The 14,064-nt window shown below is 36.5% G+C and overlaps 1 protein-coding gene across 1 annotated transcript; it reads left to right on the plus strand.

The window, feature by feature from the left end:
• Window positions 1–1,048: 1,048 nt before the first annotated feature.
• On the plus strand, window positions 1,049–12,363 carry LOC103253412 (E3 ubiquitin-protein ligase SHPRH-like). The gene is made up of 5 exons (XM_008051731.2): window positions 1,049–1,138; window positions 1,732–1,818; window positions 2,877–3,055; window positions 9,224–9,304; window positions 10,435–12,363. The coding sequence occupies exons 1-5, from the start codon at window positions 1,088–1,090 to the stop codon at window positions 10,529–10,531; spliced, it is 495 nt and encodes a 164-aa protein (XP_008049922.1). The 5' UTR covers window positions 1,049–1,087; the 3' UTR covers window positions 10,532–12,363.
• The last annotated feature ends 1,701 nt before the right edge of the window (window positions 12,364–14,064 follow it).

Genomic DNA, 14,064 nt, shown 5'->3' on the forward strand with positions numbered 1-14,064 from the left:
AATGCTGCTGTGAAAGTGTTTTTCCTTTTTTTTTTGAGTTAGAGCTGACTCCCTTGTGGTGTAGTCTAGGCCATTACAGTACTCGTATTTTATGTCTCAGAAAGACAGTAAGTTCTTCTTTGCCAGGTGTTGGGCTAAACACTTCATATTCATTTTCTCATTTAGTCATCACAACTATCTTTGGAAATAGATAAAATTATCATCTCTGTTGACAGATGAGGAAACAAAGGCTTAGAAAGGTTAGAATCTGTATAACTCGTGAGTTGCAGAACTAGGAGGTAAACTTAGATTTGTCTTACTCAGGGTCCCATGCCCTTAATTTCTATGTCAGCCCATCTCCCAGGGCACTCCAGGAAGAAAATTTTTTCACTGTGGGCTATAAAATGCTTTATTTTATTTTCCTTATTTTCTTATTTCTCCATCTTTCCTAATTTTTTTCATCCTCTTCTGATGGAAATGGTTATGAAAGAGGCAAAAAACCTGTTAAATGTTTAGTCTTGTATGAATATGCCTCAGTCTAAATGGACATTATTTGTTCCTCTGTCATTGTTTTTGGTAATGCCCTTGTAAAAAAGTCTTCTTCATCAGTTGAATTTGTCACTGTTTGCTTACATTGGAGTTGTAATTGATTATATTCTTAATATTTCTAATGCCATAATATCTTAAATAAGTGAGAGTAAATGAACGGTATTTTAAAATATAACTTCTGCTAATCTAATGTAATAAAATTTTATAACTATAAACCTGTCTACATTCCTAAAAAAAAAAAATCTTACCTTCAAGAACATATTACTTTATGACTTTTGGTATGCTTCAATATTCAAATCTCTGGGTGTAAATGTTAGCGCTTTTACAGTTCGATGGTAAAGAAAATGCCCAGCAAACACAAAATTAAAGAAAAAAAAGAGTGGACATATATGCACCTGATTATTCTTTTGGGTGCACATGTAGTTTTGATAGTAAAAATGCTTTATGTTGCTTTTCCTTTTCATTCTTAATTAGCTTTTATTTGATAGTGATATTTGTTTTTTCTTTGTGTTCAAAGGGCAGCCATTCTACAAAAGTGGAAGCTGTGGTGAGAACTCTGATGAAAATACAGCTTAGAGATCCAGGGGCTAAAGCACTTGTTTTCTCAACGGTATAATCAACATTTTCAACCTCAATATTAACTCAGACTGCTCTGTCTATAGTCATTTTATAGCTGAGAACTAATTTTTAATGTTTACCATCATATAGTTGAGATTTAGAATTATTCTTAATTTTTTTTTCTATTCCATTTTTTCCAAATCCCTAAGATAAAATTATTCTTAGAGAAATTTGATGACACTTCACACTTGTTGTAGCTATGGTTCAGGGTATTATGTTAACTTCATTTAGGATTTTCGTACTTTAAAAATTGGAACCTTGAAAGGCTCTTCACAAATAAATTTGGTTAAGAAAAAAAGTTAAAATAATCAACCAAATAAAGCACTGAGTAAAAACTTTGGTTTTTATTTTTGAAAGATAACCACAGACAGAATATTATTTATTTTCTATTATTTATCTTAATTCCGTTTTCAGAGATGCTCATAGTATTTGCCCTATCGTTAAGCCAGCAAATGGTACTATATCTGAGGGTTTTGTTTTTGTTACTTAACTCAAATGTAAAAGTTATTTTGATTTAGTACCTCTCAAATCTCCCTAGATAATAACTATGTGTAAATATTGGTTTTCTTGTTTTATGTGTTCTAGTGGCAAGATGTATTAGATATTATTTCCAAAGCTCTCACTGACAACAACATCGAATTTGCTCAAATCAGTCGCGTTAAGACATTTCAGGTATGTCAAAATTTTAGTCCTGTTTTTTGTAGTAGATTTAGTGGCAAATTGAAACTGCTATTAACTAGCTTACTTATATTTATTGTCTTGTAACATATAAGCCACATAAGCAGAGTTGGAATTTTTTTTTTTTTTGAGTTGGAGTCTCACTCTGTCACCCAGACTGGAGTGCAGTGGCCGCTCCCAGCCACCGCAGCCTCGACCTGCTGGGCTCCGGCGATCCTTCCGCCTCAGCCTTCCAAGTAGCCGGAATTACAGGCATGTGCTACCACGCCCAGCTGGTTTGTTTTGATTTATTGTAGAGATGAGGTCTCGCTGCCCAGGCGGGTCTCGAACCCGCGGTTTTAGGCAATCCACTCACCTCAGCCTCCCAAAGGTGCGGGATTACAGGCTGAGCCACCAAGCCCAGCTTTGAATTTTTGATTAATTATAAAACCAAACAGAGAAAATGTAGGTATTTTCAGTCTATTCTATTATACCCGTAAGACCATCTTTTTTTTTAAAGCTCTTCTGACTTGAGGCTCTTTTTTTAATATGGGAAAAGATTGCCTGTGATATACCTTATGAATGGACAGGGGCCTTATGCCCCAGGGATTAGGTTCAAAAGACACTGTGTCAGGCAAAACTGCATATGGTCACAATTTTTTTGCATCACATCACACTCAGCACAGTGACAGGTACATACCCTAAGATACACACACACAAAGACCAAATGAAAATTTAGCAGATTCATGTCTCTTATCTCACATTCACTTTAGCACATTATTTCTCTTTTTTTCCTCTAAGCTCATATAGTTTATTTTACATGCATCACGTGTCTATCTTGTGATTTTACTATGTATTATAAATAACGAGAGCTTATGTGATACTTTTTCTCATAATTAAAGTGAAGCAACAAGTTACATTTTCTAAAACTGATAATTTTGGGTTTAACTTTCTTAGTTGTTACATTTCACAATGACCTAATGAATACCATTGGACATCTTTAAAGTGAGCTATAACATACTGCTCTTATTTTAACTGACATAGCTAAAATTAAAATGTACTTTCTTTTTTAGGAGAACCTTTCAGCATTTAAACATGATCCCGAAATCAATATTTTGCTGCTGCCCCTGCACATAGGTTCTAATGGATTAACTATCATTGAAGCAACTCATGTTCTCTTGGTGGAGCCCATATTGAACCCTGCCCATGAGCTTCAGGCAATAGGGAGGGTGCACCGAATTGGACAGACAAAGTAAGGATAAAATTAGCATCACTAACATTTGCTTCAGTTTTGTAAGGCATCAATTCAGTACTTAAACTCTTCATTTATGTTCAATGTAGTCTATTCAGTTTAAATTAATGCCTTATGTATTAAATTTTAAGCATTATTATATGACCAAATAGCATGAGATTTTCAACCTTCCCTCCTTCAAGCAGCAAACCCCCACATGTTTCCAAATTTTTGTCTTCTCTTTCACAAAAACCTGATCACTGCATCAAGAAAGCTTTTTAGAAATATTTAAGACAGTTGCAAAGTTGAAGCCATCCCTAATTACTTTGGGAAGTATGGAATTTTGGTGGTCTAAAGTAGATCTGTGTTTAAAAGAAAACATAACCTCATACACAACTGAAAACAAATGTCTCCTTTTAAAATTCTTACTCTTAGGAAGAGGCATCTGCCTACATCAGCTCTTAAAAGATCATTAGATTTAGTTAATAGGCCAAAGTAAACATATAATGAATATTATGTGGTATATGTTACTTTTATTGAAATATCAGAATGGACAATTATCTTTGATAAGGTCTCCTAGATGTGTTTACCTTTTGGATGTTAGACATGTTGAATGTTTTTTTTTTTTTTAAACCACGCATCTATACTATCTATACACATCTACACTCATTAAATCAGTATTTATTGAGTACCTACTGTATGTCAAGCATATACTAAATACTGAAGAGTCTAACTGAATAAGACGTAATCTTTTCCTCCAAGGTGGTCACTATGTAGTACAAGAAACATGACTTGAAATATTGCAGTTGAGAATATGCAAATATATAAAAACAGAAGTACTATGTTAACAAAAGAAGGCAGTGATCACTTGTGCCCTAGACAGCTGGGGAAGATTTTATTATGTTATAATTATTCTGGACAGAATAATTATTCCAGAGTTGGACTAGAAAGAGAGTTGTATAGGCAAAAACACATTGGTGATAAACAGCATGACATTTCTGGGGACTGTAAGAATTTGGGAATTGCTAGAATTTAAAATATGAGGAAGGAAGTGACAGAAGATGAGGTCTTTCATGTCTTATTCAAAAACATGAGCTGCAGCAATTGAGAGAATAAATGAAGAGTTTTAATTTTAAGCAGAGGAGACTAAACAAACTTTTAACAAAACAGAACAGAGTAGCATAACTGTAATAAATGCAGGCTTGTTCTAAAGTACCACAAGGTGACACTTAAAATACAATTGCATTTTATTTGTTTTATGTTGCTTTTGTTCTGTATTTTTAAGTATTGATTTCTTGTCCTACCAATGTTTTTCTAAAGGATAGACTGGATTCATCTCAGGTTTAAAGCCACAAGTAAAAGGCAATACAGGACTACCCAACAGTCTTACTATGCTTCCCTAGTAAATCAATTTTATTTTACTTTCTGAGGAGACTATCATAGGTCTTTTCATCACCTTCTTCCCCACTGATGGTGATCTTGCCTCATACAGGGGAAACAGATACAGCCGTATTAGAAGTACCTCAGATGAACAGTCTGCCTTCATCAATACCCACATATTACAGTAGATTTTTATGGAGCACTTTCTGTGTGCCATGCCACCACTGTTCTAGGAACTTGAAATTTCTTTGCGGAGCTTAATTCTAGTAGTAAGTGGTCGGTAGAGAGACAGTGGTAAACAGTAAGCATAATTAATCAAATATAGACTATATGAGAAGCTGGTACAGTAAAGCAGGGTGAGGAAGATTAAGAATACAGATGGTTCGACAGGAAGGCATAGAGGACCTTATCGAGAACATAATATGTAAGCAAAGATTTGAAAGAGATGGGAAAGTTAGTCATGCAGATCTTGGGAAAGAATGTTTACAATTAGACAATAAATGCAGTGCGAAGGCCCCAAGTCAGTAATATGGTATGTTTGAGGAATAGCAAGAAGCCAGAGTTGCATAAGTGGAGTGAGTAAAGGGGAGAAAAGAAGGAATGTCAGAGGACTTGGGGGTAGGAGAATTACAATGGACCCAGAAGGTCACTGGGAGGGCAATGTTGCTTTTACTCTGTGTGAGATAGGGAGCCTTTCAAGACTCCCTTAAGTTTTGAAAGGATCCTTCTGAGTGCTATGATAAAGCAGGAGTGAAGGGGCTCATGAGAGAATAGAAGTAGGAAGAGCTCTGGAAGCCATTGCAAACATCCTAGTGATTGGTGAGGGTGATTCAACTATGGTACAGCAGTGCAGTTGTGAGAAGTAGTCAGGTTCTAGATATGGAAATACAGATATTTAGAAATGTATTTTTTGAGTCAGAGTCTCACTCTGTCGCCCAGCCTTGAGTACAGTGGCATGCTTGTGGCCACTGCAACCTTCACCTGCTGGACCCAAGTGATTCTTCCACCTTAGCCTAGAATTCACACCTAGCTAATTTTTTTTTTTTTTTTTTATTGTAGAGACAAGGTTTTGCCAAGTTGCCCTGGCTGGTCTCAAACCCCTGGGCTCAGGCAGTCCACTCGCCTCTACTTCCCAAAGTGCTGGAATTACAGGGGTGATCCACCACACCTGGCTGTTGCTATATTTGGAAAATAGAAACAATAGTAGTTATGGACAGATTAGACATGGGTGTGACCCTGGATGATTAGAAGGATGGAGTAGCCCTCAGCTGAGATGGGGAAGACTATAAGGCAGAAAAGATTTGGTGAGGAGCTTTGTGCAATGACAGTATCATAGCCAATGAGGTGTTATCCAAGGCATTATTATTGCTGATTGAAAACTTTTCCCAATACCCCACCATGACAACTTGAAGTTGGCACTGGCAATTTTTGACAGTCTTTACAGAGACTGAATTTTGTTGGTTAAAAAAAGCTGAGAAGGCCGAGTGAGGTGACACAGGCCTGTAATCCCAGCACTTTGGGAGGCCGAGTTGAGAGGATTGCCTGAGACCAGTGGTTCGAGACCAGCCTGCACAACTTGGCGAAACGTCGTCTCTACAGTAAATAAAAAAAATTAACTGGGCATGGTGACACGTGCCTGTAGTTTCTACTACTTGGAAGGCTAAAGCAGTAGGATCGCCTGAGCCCAGCAGGTCAAGGCTGTGATGACCGTGTGCAGCATGCCACTGCATTCCAGCCTGGGTGACAGAGTAAAACTCCAACTCAAAAAGAAAAAAAAAAGATTTAGTGAAGTTTACTTTAAATGTAAGTTTGAAATGTTTAATAAAAATGGAGATTCTATTCTGTAATTGATGTACAAGTTCAGAGTTCAGGAGAGAAGTCTGAGCTAAGACACACATTTGGAAGTCACCAGCATATACTGGTGTCTTCAAGTCATGAGACTGAATGAGTTTACCTACAGGGTGAGTTTAGATAGAAAAAAGGACCACAAACTAAACTTCAGGACATCAGAGTGAAGGGCCCCAGGAGAAGAAAAGTAACCAGCAAAGGTATAAAGATCAGACAATGAGGTAGAAAGAAAACTGAAATACAAAGTGTTGTAGGAGCCAAATAAATGTACCTCAAGGCAGAGGATGTAGTCAGCTGTATGAAGTGCTATGAAAATGTCCAGGAGAATGAGGATCTAAATTGATCGTTAGGTTCAACAGCATGGAGAGCAAAACCAGCTTTGGTAAAGTGGTGGGGGTGACAGCATGATCTGAGTGTAAGAGATAATAGGATTTCGTGTATTTCTTATTTAACAAACATTTATATAGCAAAGAGAGGTTAAGTAACTTGTTCATGGTCACACACCTAATAAAAGTGGTGGCAGGTGTCAGACACAGCTGTTCTGCTATCACACCGTCCTTTAACCACAGTGCACCACTGCTGCTGTGTAGCCACGAAGACGAGTATTTTGAGTTTGGATGCAGAGAAGCGCAGACAAAAGGAAGAGAATGAGGTTGAGATCAAGAAAGGTTTTGATTTTCTTTTCTTTTCTTTCAAATGGGTGAATTATTAAGACAGTGATTCATTAGAGACAGAGAAATAGTGAAGCAAGAGGGGAGAATGCTGGGACAGAGTCCTCGAAGAGACAGGAAGATAGGGGATCTGGCACGGAAGTGGAGGGGTTGGTCTTAGGTAGGCGCATGAATTGTCATCTAGTAATAAGCAGGAAGGTGCTATATCTACCTTCCCTTTTATTACAACAGAAGAAGTGTCCCTTTTCTTTCAAAAACCACCTATTTGTCCTGGATCCCATCTCTTCTCATATTCTCAAGGAATTTCCTCCTGTCCATGTTGATTATCCCTTAACTGAAATGCTTGGGGCTAGAAGTGTTTTAGATTTCCAGTTTTTTCAGATTTTAGGATATTTGCATATACCTCGAGATATCATAGGGATAGGATCCCAGTCTGAACACGAAATTCATTTATGTTTCATATACACCTTATAATATAGCCTGAGGGTAATTATATACAATATTTTTAATGATTTTGTGCATGAAACAAAGTTTTGACTGTGACTCACCATATGAGATCAGGTGTTGTATATTTCACTTAAAAGTGCTTCCTGTTGGCACTAAAAAGTTTCAAATTTTGAAGCATTTTGGATTAGGGATGTTCAACCTGTCATACATTACTGCATAAATATGAATTACTATTATCCATCTTCAGACATAAAACAAACTCTTCCCTACATCCTTCATTCATCTCCACTTCCTTATTCATTCTTGTCAACCTTTCTGGTTGATTTTTTTTTTCCTCACCTTTTCTGAAATGAGGCTTATAACATTGTTAGTGACCTATTTCTTGCCAGTGTTTCCAGTTTATTTTCTCTGCCTGTACCCCTTAGATGAGTTCTTCTAGAATCAGGTCTTTAACATTTGTACATGAATGACTCTCAAGTGTATATCCCCCAGCCCAGATATACCCTTATGGCTCCCACCCCAGGGTCATCTGTTTAGTTCTCTCCCTGTAGATTTATCTCTGGATTCTAAGCCTTCCCTTGGATCCCTGTCCAATAGGTATTTAACATGGACAAAACAAAACTACATTCCTTCTGCACCCTCACCTCGCTCCCAAGCATTCCCCATCTTATTGTGTGTCACTGTCATCTGTAGCTGCTCAGATCAGCTGCTCCATATTTCTCTTTCTACATCTCACATCCCAGTCATCTTTTATGTCTTGTCAGCTCTGCCTCTAAAAGATACTCCAAATCTACTTGAGAACTGTCTCCACTGATACAGCCGTGTACAGTTGCTTTCTTACCTGGTTAACTACAGGATTTTTTTTTTTTGTTATTTTTTGTTTTTGTTTTTTTTTTTGAGTTGGAGTCTCACTCTGTCGCCCAGACTGGAGTGCAGTGGCCGCTCCCAGCCACCGCAGCCTCTACTTGCTGGGCTCCGGCGATCCTTCCGCCTCAGCCTTCCAAGTAGCTGGAACTACAGGCACATGCTACCACAGCCGGCTAATTTTTTGTTTTATTGTAGAGATGAGATCTCACCAAGTTGCCCAGGCGGGTCTCGAACCCGCGGGCTCAGGCAATCCACTCACCTCAGCCTCCCAAAGGCGCGGGATTACAGGCTGAGCCACCGTGCCCGGCTACTACAGGATTTCTTAACTGGTTTCTCTAGCACAACTCTTGCTGCCAGACAGTACATTTCCACAGTAGCCAAAGAGATTTATAAAGTACAAATCAAATCATGCATAACCCCTTGAGGACTTCCCACTGTAACCACAATAAAATCCAAATTCCTGGGGTTATATCCTGTGAAACCCTCCATGACTTGGCCCGTGCCTGCATCTACACCCTGGTTTTCATCTCTGTCCCTCGTTCACAGCATCCTTCTGCCATGCTAGCCTTCTTGTGCCCTCTTGAACTTGCTGAGCTTGTCCAAGCATGTTCTCTTCCCAGGGACTGTGCGTGTTTGTGCCGCTGCTTCCGTGTGAATGCTCTTCCTGCATCTTTACCTACTGGCCCCATTCCCATCATTCATGTTTCAACTCGTGTGTCAGCCGCCTCATGGCATTATCTGTACCTGGAACTATCTTATTTCCTCATGTGTTTATTGTCTATGTCCCCTCATTAGCTTGTTAGTTCATGGAGATAAAGTAATTTCTTTTATTCATTTCTGAACCACCCCAGCACCTTGATTAGTACCTGCCACAAGTAGGCACCAACTGACTGACAAATTTGGCATACAGTATGTGAAGTCGATTTGTACTAATTTGTTGTAATTTGTAAGCTTAAAATTGTTATGTACCTTCTAGACCTACTATTGTACACAGATTCTTAATTAAAGCAACGATAGAAGAAAGAATGCAGGCAATGCTGAAAACTGCTGAGAGGAGGTGGGTAACAGTTTCCTACGAATAGGTGGGGGAACATCTTGTTTATTTAAGTTTGTGTATGTGTTTGGAACTTCTTCACTTAGATGACAACAAAAGACCTAAGCACAAATACTTTTTAAAATTAAGTCATGACGTTTTACCCATTCAGTATTTCCCGATTAATGCTCTAGACATTCTGCGTTTGAATTAATGTATTAATAGATTATAGCATGTACAGATATTTAGACTATCTTATATTTCTTTTTCACATTGCATCACTTTTTAAATGAAATATAGCTTTATACCTGACTTATAAGCCTTAGTCTGATGTGTAAATTAAACTTGTATTGCTGCTTCATCCATCACACTTGATAGTCACATGCAAATAGGAATATCTGGACTTTAAAACTTGGCTGGTTGATTGTGGTGTCAATTCCAAAGGCAAACCAGAAGCAGAAAGACCAGTCTTAATTTTAAAAGGTTGGCTTCAGAATTATAAAACCTTCTGGTATTTATGCCATAATGTTTTAAAAATCATTTTGAAAACAAACCAATGCCTGTCTACGTCCTTGGGAGACAGGCGGGATTGGAAGATACCCAAGGAAGAGATTATTGCCTTAGAAGGGTAAGTCACGTAACAAAGAAGCAATCTGAAATCAGAAATTTTCTTTTACTGGTGGTTTATGGGAAGGAAAGTGACTACCACAAGAACTTTTTACTTAAAACATGAAAACTTTCTGTTTCTGTTTCCTTGTGTAACAGACTTCTGTGATTTTTAAGCTTCTTTAAAACATAGCAATTAGAAGAACTTTGGAAATTCTCTTGAAACAAATTATCTTTAGGTAGTAAGACAGTAAATTGTAAAGTGAGAACCTTAGTAGCAGTTGTCAGGGTTTTTTTCCTCTGTTTTATTAAGTGTGCAGGAAAATAAAAACATTTCATGACAAAACCTGAAAGTAACATATAGAAATCTTCACTGCTTTTGACAAAATATAATCATGATCTTATCGCCTACTTTCTTCTGGGGGTTTCTTGAGGCCTGGGTACAAAAATGTAAGAACAAATATGTACGTAGTCATATATTATTACAAATATAATCACGGATTTCTTGGGCTTTCTTTCTGACTGTGTTCACTTGGAAAAACCTACAGTCACACGAACTCATCAGGGAAGCATTCGGAGGCCTCCGTCTTGACTGTGGCTGACCTGGCAGACCTATTTACCAAAGAAACAGAAGAGCTTGAGTGAACCGCTGAGCTACTCCTGATGCAATCCACAGACTTTTATGTGTTAATGACCTTTTTTAGCAGTAGAGCAAACTTCCAAGTTAAAAAAAAAACAGTAGATGTCAGTAAACACTGTTCCTAGTTGAATTAATTTGTTTCCTTTTGGGAGTGGTAATACAGTGGCCTAGTATTTATTGAGTCCTTTTCAATATACTATTTTCAAAAGATCTATAAAGATTTTTAATTTTACACTCCTAATAAAACATTTATTTTTGTTCCAAAGACTCTATATCTGATGATGCAAGGGCATTAAGAGAGGTAATGTATACTTTTCTTTTGATAAGATCAGTCATAGAGAGAGTTGGAATACAGAAAGAAAGTAAGCTAGTCTAGTTTTATATGACCTGGTATAGTCAACCAATGTAGATCTCATTTTTGCAAGGGCCTTCAGTATCTTCGCGTGATTCACCAATATCTTGTTAGTAATATTTTTCGGTAGATGGTAAATTATATTGATATCTAGTTATTTGGAGTAGGTTTAGACTATAACTGCATACATAGTAATTTTAAAGTAATATAACTTGTAACAATAAATTAATGTTAGACAGTTATTTTCTTTGCATCTGCTACTAAAAATCAAAACACTGAAAATTTTTTATATTTCATAAGTTATATCATTGTAAGCAGTTAATTCCAAATAGAATTTTTTAGTGTATTAATGTTTACCTTAAAATTATCTGCTTTCTCTACTCTTAATTTTTCTTATTACATTTTTATGTGTTTTAAAATGGATATATCTGTAAATATTGCAGTTTATATTATTTTAAGTCTTATTATAGCATGGAAATATGACAGGATCTTTTTAATCATCATGTTTGGATTCCCTTTCTTTCCTATATTCTTGTGTGACTAGACTTTAGCCAATAGAACATCTAAATGTATGATAATGTTTCTTATTCCAGTTGTTCTTTCCTTAAGGACTAGTATTTGATCTTTCAAACAATAGATTGCCATATTCACATAAGCAAATAGTTGCAAGTAATAATACCCAAATGTTTCTTCTTCTGTGAAGAATTAATGGACTTTGAAATTGCTGAATAAGGAGTAGCTTGTTGTATCCTAGCCATTTGATGTGTAATACAAATGTTCTTGTTTTCTTTTCTTTGAGCCTTCGGAGTTTTAAATGACCCTCAGGACTCATTAGCTCCTACTTAGCTACCCAGAAAACTGATAGAAACGTCCCCTGGATCACATTTGTCCGAGAGGCTTTGGTGCTTAGTTAAGGTGCATCTTCTTACTTCAGGATTATAGAGTGAAATAATTCATCTGAAGAAAACACACAATTTTTGGTGCTTATTCTTCAGTTGGAAGGAGATATGCATTGATTCTTTTATATGAAACTAAATTGAACTATTATTTTTGTAGCTCTTCACATATTATAAAGAGCTTTCCTGTACATTTACATGTTTAATTTGCCCAGCAATTCTGTGACGATGATATGATCATTACTGTGTTAAAGATCGAGAACTGAAGTTCAGGAATATTGAGAAACTTGACTTGTAGCAAGTAAACAGTGGAGCCCTGGGCCCCTGTCTCCAAATCTGATGATCTTTCACTAAGTCATATAATGCTGAGATTCAGAAGGCCCATGATTATGATTTAAATAATAAGGATATTTCAGTATTTCTTTTTATTTGTTTCCTAGTATCTCTTTCTGAACTATGTTTTAGAGAAAACAATTTGAAATGCTTCAATTTTGTAAAATATATATAAGTACACTTATCTATGTTAGAGAAAAACTGCTCTTACTCCTCTAAGATATTGATTAAATAAATATTTTAGCGGAAATTAAAATTGTGGAATTATGTAATTTCTGAGTCCCAAAACATACGACTTTTGTTTTTTTCTCTCAAAAAAAAGATGTCAAAATTGCTAATACTACAGAATTCCATATTTTATATACATTTGCTATTTCTTCAAAACAATTGAGATAGTTCTTTCAATTGCTCAAAGCAAATACAGACCTAATCCCCTTCTTGGCTGTAAACAAAGAATTTTTTTAGTTTCCTTCTTCCATCATTTTATCTTCTCTGAACTGTCACTGTCCTTAGACATAGTTGATCTTAAATGGGTGCTGTGCTGATGAGGCAGTGAGAAAAATGAGATAGCCCAAATCCTTAGAATTTAAATGTGTTTGGATCTGGAGAATCATTCTCTGTTAAATTATGCCAGATGAGTTTACTAGAACTGAGAAGATATATTTACATGCAGTGGAAATTACATATACCTGATTCCATAGCCTTTTGCTTCAGACCTGGACTATGGGTTTGCTATGTATAGTGCAGCTTCAGCTTTTCTGTCTTTGTGACCTCAACAGAATGAACCATGCATGTTATTTTAGGAATTGGTCCATTTCATATCACATTAACAGCAAACAAAATCTTAACATGATAATTCAACATGTAGCCTTTCAGAAATGCAGAAATCACTTGTGCTGAATGTTTTTAGGCCTACTTCCATTAAATAAAAAGTTTTTTTCTACTTTTTATAGAATTTAGCTGAACAGAATACCACAATTATATGTCATCGCATAATTTTTAACTGGCATACAGATGTAAAAATGAAATGTCATTACAGCAGTATACTACAAACCGCATTTTAAGCCTGCCAATTCTGATAAATGAAATCTAATCTTCAATAATATTTCTTGAAAGGGAGATCAGTTAATTCTCTATTTTATAAAATTTGCTATTATAACGGTCTTCATAAACCTCTGTTACATTGTGAAACCTGCATGAATGCTTATCACATGGAAGAATTGAATATGAGCCATTTGCAAGCCCTCCCTTAGAGAAAGGCTATGTGAGTAATCAGTAAGCCTTAAGGGAGTTCAAGTCTTACAGTAGGTATGTGGTGTTGCCTCTCAGTTATAAAACAGATAGTATAACATACAGAAAAATAGCACGAGAATTTGGTAGAGACCAAAGTTGCCATGTTCAGCCTTCTGCCTTCAGACAGCCTTTCAGGGGAATGTATAGCTCATCTTCGAGGAGCAAAGACCCGCACTGTCCTTGTATCTTATCCCATTGTTTAATGCCTGACTCTCAAGACTGATTTCATTGAAACTGACTTTATTACATTGAAACCAATTCCTTCATATTGCAGCTTATACTTCTTTTCCTGCAAAATAGAAATAAAACTTAAATTGCTTCCATTATCTGTATATTGATCTTTGTACTGTTACTAAAATCAGCTACTTTTTTTTCCTCTGTCTGTCAAATAATCAGTCTCTTTTAATGTTCTTTCTTTCTAAACCACTTTATTATAAATGTCTCCCATTAGACCTGCTCTTAATGTTTCACACCCCCTTATGGAAGCTAAAAGAAGGTTGTCCAAGGACACATTTTCTTTTTTTGGTTTTTTTTTTTTTTTTTTGATTTGGAGTCTCACTCCATCATCCAGGCTGGAGTACAGTGGCAGGCTCACAGCTATCCCAGCATTGACCTGCTGGGCTCTGGCAATACTTCTGCCTCAGCTTTCCAAGTAGCCAGAGCT

The sequence above is a fragment of the Carlito syrichta genome, unplaced genomic scaffold (assembly GCF_000164805.1).
Source record: "Carlito syrichta isolate Samal-C Ts95f unplaced genomic scaffold, Tarsius_syrichta-2.0.1 Scaffold228279, whole genome shotgun sequence".
Classification (NCBI taxonomy): Eukaryota; Metazoa; Chordata; class Mammalia; order Primates; family Tarsiidae; genus Carlito; species Carlito syrichta.